The sequence below is a fragment of the Micropterus dolomieu genome, linkage group LG03, assembly GCF_021292245.1.
Source record: "Micropterus dolomieu isolate WLL.071019.BEF.003 ecotype Adirondacks linkage group LG03, ASM2129224v1, whole genome shotgun sequence".
In the NCBI taxonomy this organism is placed as follows: Eukaryota; Metazoa; Chordata; class Actinopteri; order Centrarchiformes; family Centrarchidae; genus Micropterus; species Micropterus dolomieu.
The window spans coordinates 8,190,296-8,199,311 of NC_060152.1; the positions used below are offsets into that span (position 1 = coordinate 8,190,296).

Here is a 9,016-nt window from a genome sequence, read left to right on the forward strand (position 1 = left end):
AAATAACGAAGGAGTGGCTTCACAACAACTCCGTGGCTGTTCTTGAATGGCCCAGCCAGAGCCCTGACTTAAACCCAATTGAGCATCTCTGGAGAGACCTGAAAATGGCTGTCCACCAACGTTTACCATCCAACCTGACAGAACTGGAGAGGATCTGCAAGGAGGAATGGCAGAGGATACCCAAATCCAGATGTGAAAAACTTCCCAAAACGACTCATAGCTGTATTAGATCAAAAGGGTGCTTCTACTAAATACTGAGCAAAGGGTCTGAATACTTATGACCATGTGATATTTCAGTTTTTCTTTTTTAATAAATTTGCAAAAATTTCTACATTTCTGTTTTTTTCTGTCAAGATGGGGTGCTGAGTGTACATTACTGAGAAATAAAATGAACTTTTTTGATTTTTGGAAAATGGCTGCAATGAAACAAAGAGTGAAAAATTTAAAGGGGTCTGAATACTTTCCGTACCCACTGTATGTCACTGCATAGCCTATGCATGATCTGTGTCTGCAATAGGCAACACATTTCCATCAAGATAGCAACAAAAACATTTGCAGATGTGATTCATCTGCATAAAATCCTATCTCCTGGAAATCACAGTTCCATGTTTGAAGCTCATGGCATCAACATTTGTGCTTATATGAATAATGTATGCAGACAGGCTTGTTGTTTGTCACCATCTTATGAAAGTACATACACAATAACCTTATCTCAGTCTATATGTTCACTTCATGAGAAGATTGAATGATTAACTGAAAAATAATAATCAACATATTGTGACAGCTGGTATGTTTCTCAAAACCCGATAAATACAGACAAAAACGGATGATAAAAAGTCACAGTTAACTTCAAACAAGTATCCTAGTTAATCATTCCTAGTCGATGTGTGTTGACACAGAGTGTGTGGGACTTCTTCAGTCAGGACAGACCATAGGCTACTCAAACAAATTAGTAATACTCTGTTTTTCAAGTATATTTCAAAATGGGTAGGCCTACTTGGGGTTGTAGTATGATATTAGTTTGCTTCCCAATGGTGAGAAACTATCTATAATTAGGTGTAGCTTAGTTGAAGTGATTGAAAAAAAAACACCTCCTACATGATGCTGATGACTCAGTAGGCCTCTGGGAGAGTGCTTTTCTTTTTTGTGAGCAGATTTTGGAACATGAGTAAAGCTTTTTACTATAAATGTGTTATCTTAAAGTCGAGTCTGTACATTAAAGGACACAGGGACACCATATTTACACTATTATTCAACTCTTTTATCAGAGGTATTGCAGCTATACTTGTTAATTATTTACTTACACCCACACTCTTTTGCAAAGTGACATGTTAGACAAACTATGAGTGTCCTGAGGATTAACTGACATTTTGATCAGGTTCGTTGTCAAGGATTAGCTCTTAGGTTGCAGTTATGTTAAAAGAAGCAGTGTCATATTTTCTCTATTTTTATAGTTTGTTGTATCAGGCCATAGTACCTTGCTCAGTTCCTGAGCTGTTTCCTGCCAACACTGTGGACCGCCAGAAGGTGAGAAACTATATTAGATTATACTAGATTTTCTGATTATCCAAATGCAAACACTCACATATCATAACCAATATGACAGTCAGAGCAAAAACATTGTTTTATTTCTGTCACTGGCAATTTGATTTGGATGACTTTCAAGGGAAAGTGAATTGTATGACACATTTTGTAGGCTAATTTGTGATATATGCATTTAACCTCATTTTAATTAATATATACCCTCTGGTTGTGCATGTGTGTAATGCGCTGGCATTTCAGTTAATGCAAATACACAGAGATTAACCAAGATAAGATGCGGCCACACAGACACATTTTCCACTCCCTCTGTTCTTTCCGTAAGTGGTCTTTGCCGCAAGTCGTAGGCTCATTTCATTCTGTTCCCATACTGTTAAAACCCCACACTGTTATGACACCTCTCTGTATCTCCGTCTATTTTAGTTTCTGGGGAAATGGTACTTTAAAGCAGCAGTCAGTCACCGAGAGGCTGACATCCAGAGGTTCAAAGCATTGGACAACATTTGGTTCACCATGGAGGAGACAGGCAATGACACACTGCTGCTGACTGGACATATGCGCATGTGAGGCATCAAATACACACAAGAAAATACACAAACACTGCCTTATAGGAAACAAATCCCAACCTCTGAAAGTCTAAACAATAAGAAATGAAAGTAAGTTCAACTGGTTTCTAATAGTGCAGGCATTCCAATTCAAAGCCCATCTATACAGTATGTTGTACTGATCACTACACAACGAGCAAACACATGGGTTGGCTTTAACACACATCACTTCTGCTTCATCTTTTATGATGCCGCTAATAATGAGAACAAAGGACCATTCTCCAAAATTAGTATGAGATGCAGCAAGAATATTGTAATGTAGAAATATAAGGCTTTTGACATGATGGCGATAACTGATCAGGTATACACTTTTTTGGTGAATTCATACAGAGCTGTTAGAGTAAAGTGTACATTTTTATTAAGTCTTGTCAGTTGTTGTCTTTTTCAGATGTAGTTTGCTTTAATTATTATTTACATTTTGTGTGACTTCTTGATCTCACATTAACAACATGTTTAAGCTTGGATTGGGTCATAATTGTATTCATTAACAGTATCCAGAGGTGGAAGACCTATTGTGATCGTTGTTTCAACTACTTTGTACAGTAGTTCATATAGTACAGCATACAATCTAGGGCTTGGCCCCCTCTTAAGGGTCACAAGATAAAACTATGGGGTTGTGGTATGATTAATAGGGTAGACAAAGAGGGAACAAAGTTCTGTGACACAAAATACTTTTTTGGCCTTTTTGTGGATTTCACATCTTAGGGCCTTGAACAGTTACTTAAATGAAACCATGTGAGAAGTTTAGAGGGAAAATGTTTTGACTCACAGACCTCCGAAACATGACAAGGGGTCCCAAGTAGATGCTGCTTTTTTTGTGAGGGGTCCACTGTTTTAATCTTTAAAGAATGAATTGTACTTTATAAGCTTATCAAATGTTTTTAAATGTAAAATGTTATTCTGAAAACCAACTTGGAACAACACCTGTCAAATGTAGTGTAATAAAAAAGTACAGTATTTTCATCTGAATTGTAGTGGATTAGAAGTAGAATGTATGACACTGGCACTACCATGACAAAAACAGAAACAAGAAAACCCAAGATCATAAATAGATGCCAGAATTAGGGAAGTGATGATTAGAAAGCCTAAAAGGTGAGAATTTATGTTTTAAAACTAAAAGTCTTGATGCCATGTAATTTTTTCATAAAATGTAAAACTGCTTCATACTAAATGTGTGTTTATTTTTGAAATGTTTTTAGAGGAGATAACTGCATAAAACAGACCTGGACCTATAGTATGCATCCTGAGACAGATGATTTGAAAGTGGAAGGTAACTATAGTACCATTTACAGTCACAGATGCTTAAAACACCCACACATGCACACAACAGTGATCAATAGGTATGGGTTTCTGAGGCCAAAGCAGATAGGAATTTTGTGTTAAAATAAAAACAACCTCACACTAAAACAGTTCAAGAATTCAATAATTTTCCCAGAGCAGGGTGGGAAAACCCCAGAGCATTTCTGTTAGACCATCTGTAAGCTCACCACAGAAACTACATTTTCGTTGGATTTCCAGCTTTAAAAACATAGGCCCCTGAATATAATTAACTCTCAAAAACATGAAATCAATATAGTCCCACACTTGGCAAATATGATTCTTCTATACTCAAGTTGTCTCATGAAGAACAAGTAGTAGTGTGAGGAAAAGGACATAAATCATTACGCTGACTGCACACATAGCAACAGCTTCCCAAAGATTATTTCTGAAATTTACAGCTTTTATTGCTATGGTGAACTACAATAGGAATTTCAGCAGGTTACCAACAGGGCAAAGAGTAGCTCATTCAGAAACAAAAATAATGAGACATAATGTGTTAATTGGTGAACTTTAGAGGTCCAGTCTTTGTGCCAAGCTGAGCAACAAACAAATGTGAAAATGATCTTTTCTTCTTATCCAACTCTCTACCGGAAAGAAAATTAGAATATTCTCCAAAATGTTGAACTGTTCCTTTAAAACACATCCTCAAGATCAGGAAGTAAAGCAAGATCCACCATAAGGCCTTAAAGTCAGTTGATGCTGTGCTTTTGTGGCAAATCCTCTGAAATGTTTAGTAAATGAGTAGAAACCAGTTGACATCCAATCTTGAGCTGTCTACTTTGCCCAATCTATGGTCAACCATGAGAAAGCAGCCTTAGAATAAAGACAGCTCTATGAATGATTAGTCTTGTAGCCTTTTGGGAGTACACTGCCAAACACATGTTGGCCTCATCTTGTCGATGATGTTGCTGCCTTCCTGGTGTCTTGTTGTTATGATCCAGGAAGGCCGGAGCGGAGGAACCTGCTCTGGAGCGGCAAGTGGGTCAACTGCTCCGAGTGCATAATTTTCCAGGAAGTAGAGCCACCTCTAAGCAAGACAGACACAGAGGACTCCCTCAACAGATACATGCTGTATGGTAAGCCATCCTAAAAGGAACATTTCAAATAATACCTGATACCCCCCAAAGTACAGTCGGATACCCATAAAACATCTTCTAATAGCTTGTCCTGCATACGTCTTGTACTGTCTTACAAAAGGCAGAGAGCAGTAACTACATAAGAATCAAAAAGCAGTAGCCAAAACTGAAATAAAAAAGTTGACTTTACAGAAACATTGTCCAGTGCCATCGTACCTACATAAGACCTAACAAATGAAGATTCTACACTCATTTCCTATAAATAAAATAAGCTTTCTAACTTATTTACCGCAAACCTCAATTAATAGCCCGGCCTTTTATTAGCTTAAATCACTGAACTCCCCCTGCCTATATTTGGGTCAGGCATCTATATGGGACAGGCTTTTAATTCCTTTACCATGCCTATCTAAATGAATAATACTTTTGTGCTTATTGTTTCTGTAAAATTAACTAAACTTTTTGTGGAGAATCTAACCAAGCTAACAATGTGTAGCATGTTCATAGTGACAAAGGTTTAAACCAGAGCTGAATTTCAATAATTAATTGTGATTAATCGCATTTTTAAGTCTGTATTAACAATGATAACAATTCTTACCAGTGTATCTTGATTGGAAATCAAATTAATGCAAAGAAAGTTAGTTTATGAACTTGACTTTAAGATTTATTTGATTATTTCAAATCAGAAGATGCGCAACAAGACTGAGGTAAAACCATCAATGGCTTTTGACTTGTCAATGGAGCCATCTGGGAGTTTCTTGAAGTAAAATGCGCCAGTCAGGACTATCTCCATGGCTGCAGCAGGAGGTGTCTGAGGCAGCATGACAACAATAAGGGTGCATCGAAGGGTCAAAATAGTAGCAGTCAAAGATCTTTTTAGCAAAGACTCTTTGGTAACAGCACCAGTGTAAAATAAGAATATTTGACACACGATTAACGCAATTAAAACATGTTATGATCGATCCTTAATCTCATTGCAATTAACATGTTAATGCTGACAGCCCTAGTTTAAACATTTATATTGGTATGCACAATCTAAGCAGCTCAGAAGCAGCTCAAGCTGGTGACCCAGTGGGTTTTGTGAGGTTTTATACATCTAAAGAACTTCTATAAAAAACAGACCAGGCTTCTAATTGACACCTGCGTTTATTTATCAAAACATGTAGCCACACCAAGCCAGTAAAAGGGACAGGCGTCTAATTGGGACAAGGCTTTTAATAGAAGTTTTACAGTAAAGTAATTTGCTTGGTTGCTAGGGTCTGTCTGCCCTTCTATAAATTTAATTTACAGTATATTGAAATATATCCACAATTCAAAACACTGGAAAGGTCATGTGAATTCTACAGGAGTCAAGAGCAGTTAGCTACAGCTACTCTGCTAAGCTAGTTATCTTTAGAAGGAGCAATTCACGATTGGATTTCTATAACAATGATGTTATAATGTTATAATAAAACAAATGCTCTTATACTCTGAGGGCCCAACTTGCATTCTTTAACCTATAGGCTAACCTACAGGAAACTGCAGAAAAATTCAGGAAATCATTAAAAATGATCTCTTTGGTTTTATTTAACTACAAAGTATTTAGATCATACTATACATGAAGGTGACTATTTCTTGAAATAACAACTAAGGTTCAAACACTAAATGTGATTGCTTTCTACTGCACACCGCATACACATGAAAGTTCCTTCTTTTTGTCGATTGTCTTTCACTGTAGCTCGCCAGAGTGATGTGGACCCTGAGGTGGTGACAGTATTTCTGAAAAATGCAGCTTGTCATAAAATGTTGGCAAGTATTAGACCACCCCAAGAGAAAGGTTTGTTGTTTAGATTATTTACTTTTTTCTTTTTTTTGAGGAGATGATGCTTCTGAATCTCAAAGTGTTTCTTTTAAGATAATATAACAATTGTGCTTTAATTTACAGAGTTTTGCACCTAAAGATTATCATGGAGGTAGGCATAAATCATCTTACTTCCATCATCATTTTAATGATTTTTCATTTTTAACTTGGTCTGTCCTAATAACAGGCTCTTGGTTCTACATAATTTCTTACAGGATGTTGCTGGAGCCATGGAACATCGTGGATAATAATAGGATTATTTCATGTTCTCCTTGTGTAATAGTGAAACAAATAAAGCAGTTTCTCCTTAAGGAAATGTGTTGATGTATTCTCCTTTTATCATAGACTGAGAATGAGTACCAACATTTTTCATACATCCAATTATATCACAAAAAGCAATGATTTATAGTGTCAAAAATATAATGCTATGATAAAAAGTGAAGGCAGCCATGATGTTGTTTTGATTGTTTGCTCATCCACCCATTATTCCTATCACTTTCAGTCCAAGCAACCACAAGTGCAGTAGCTTGAGTTGAGAAAAGAAAAACACCTGGGGGAGGATCCACCCACATCCACCTATAGCAAAAACTGGGGAATTCCTATGATGCCACTGAACAGAAATACCTGTTCACATAACTTGAATGAAGCCAGCACATTTGCGTACTGGTTACACGCTGATTACATAATTATTCAGCTTGAGGGATTACAAAACGTTAAAGTAATATTATTTTAAAAACTGAAAGTGGTGGGGTAAATGTGATGCAGTTCTGCCAAGAAAATTAAAGTACCATGTAGATTATTTTTATGTAGTTTCATAAAAATAAATTAAACACCCAGTTACATTTCCAAAACAAACAACAAAAACAAACAACAGTTCACTAAGACTAAACAGAAGGAAAAATATTGAAGCAGTAATGTGTTTATGCTATTGTATGTTGGTTGCTATACAACAACCAATATTGCCCTATCCACCTTATACCTTGTACTCTTTGTACCTCACCTTGCTCTGGGCCACACAAAAGACAGCATGATTGTGCAATGTTCTGCTCTGCCAATGAATGTGTAAGAGTGACACATCCCAACTGTAATACATGTCTTCAAACATGTATTTAGTAAACAAAACATAGTCACTTAGTAACAAACTTATTTGTGAGATTGGCAAGGGTGGTGGAAAGGCTTATGGTCATGAAAACATGATAGTACAGAAGTACAAAAAAACAGAAGTTCAATTCCCTCCATCAACTTCAGACTGGTTTCCCTTTATTGGTATCTGCTTGGTTAACGCACTCCAGTGTGCCATCTTTACTTAAGTAAAAGTAACAATGCCACAATGTAAAAGTCCACTTAAGACTATAGAAGTGTTTTCATTAAAATGTACTGCAAATATCATAAGTAAAAGATGAGAAAAATGGCCCCTGTGAGTGATATTTATATTATTAGATTGGAAATACTGACTCATATACACCATGTTGCTGTTGTAGTTGGTTGAGGTTGAGCTAGTGTTAACAACGCACACTTGAGTCTCTTAGTTACCAATCTTGCGGTTGCGTCCTTCCAAAGGGTCAGAAGATGAATCTGAAGGGTTGTGAGATGATTTCAGTAATGGGAGAGGAAAGAAGAAAAAACACAAAAAAACACTGCTTCACAAATAACCTTTTCTCCACTCTTTGCTGTTTTAATGAAATACTGGAGAGTAATTTAGCTGAAACTACATGAGAAGTGTAGAGGGCAAATTTCTCTGCTGGATGTGCCAACAACTCATAGACATCTGAAACATGACAAGGGGCCCTATGAAGTATGAACTTCAAAAAGACTGGTGGTTTAATTGGTTTTATCTTTAAAATTGCATTGTATTTGATAGTGTATGTTAATCCTATGTTCTTAGTTCTAGCTTTCAAAAATGTAGTGGAGTAAAAAGTACAACATTTCCCTCTGAAGTGTAGTTAAGTTCAAAGTAGCTTCAAATGGTATACTCAAGTAAAGTACAAGTATCTCTGAATTATACTTAGTAGTATTATGTTAATGATCCCCTCCATTGAGTATTTTAACTTGTCATAAAACATGTCTGCAGGCATGTTTTATGACATGTTAAAATACTCATATATAGTTCAGTTAACTACTTGCATAAACTCCTTTGCCCTTACTGAAAAATCAAAATTTATTAATTCAAAATTTGATTTTAAAAATTTAACAGTGTATGTGTGCTGGAAGTGTCAATGTCCTCATCACACTTGTGCAAGTTGCATATTGGAGCATGGTTGGCTTCCCAACTAGCTATGATGTTACAAAATCATGCTTGTATGTACAGGCCACAACACTCTTTCCTCCTTTAGCAGATGAATGTAAAAACAGCCTTCTAGTGTCAAACTCATGCACATGCATCATTCTACACACTAAAGGTCAAACAACCGAGTGAAGTAACAATAAGAAAAAAACATGCTTGAGTGGAGCCCCCCTCCACTCAAGCATGTTTTTTTCTTATTGTTTAAAAAAATGTCAAACATGACTCTGTTGTTCTGTCCAAGATGAAAGCATTTGGTCTTTACATCTAAGTATTAGGAAATATAAAAAAAAAAAATTTTTCACATGCTCTTCTCACTGGTTTGAAGTGCACAGACCAAAAACATCATGTTATCCCT

The 9,016-nt window shown here is 36.3% G+C and overlaps 1 protein-coding gene across 1 annotated transcript; it reads left to right on the forward strand.

The window, feature by feature from the left end:
- Nucleotides 1-1,371: 1,371 nt before the first annotated feature.
- On the forward strand, nt 1,372-6,688 carry apom (apolipoprotein M). Its single transcript, XM_046045830.1, has 7 exons — nt 1,372-1,527; nt 1,963-2,102; nt 3,344-3,414; nt 4,406-4,540; nt 6,255-6,353; nt 6,462-6,489; nt 6,593-6,688. The coding sequence occupies exons 1-6, from the start codon at nt 1,414-1,416 to the stop codon at nt 6,473-6,475; spliced, it is 573 nt and encodes a 190-aa protein (XP_045901786.1). The 5' UTR covers nt 1,372-1,413; the 3' UTR covers nt 6,476-6,489; nt 6,593-6,688.
- The last annotated feature ends 2,328 nt before the right edge of the window (nt 6,689-9,016 follow it).

What these genes read in the sequence shown, in the direction of transcription:
- apom (XM_046045830.1), top strand. Translation starts at nt 1,414, where the DNA reads ATGTTAAAAGAAGCAGTGTCATATTTTCTCTATTTTTATAGTTTGTTG. An exon ending in CTGACTGGACATATGCGCAT is followed by an intron (nt 2,103 to 3,343) that starts GTGAGGCATCAA and finishes AAATGTTTTTAG; the next exon opens with AGGAGATAACTGCATAAAAC. An exon ending in AGATGATTTGAAAGTGGAAG is followed by an intron (nt 3,415 to 4,405) that starts GTAACTATAGTA and finishes GTTATGATCCAG; the next exon opens with GAAGGCCGGAGCGGAGGAAC.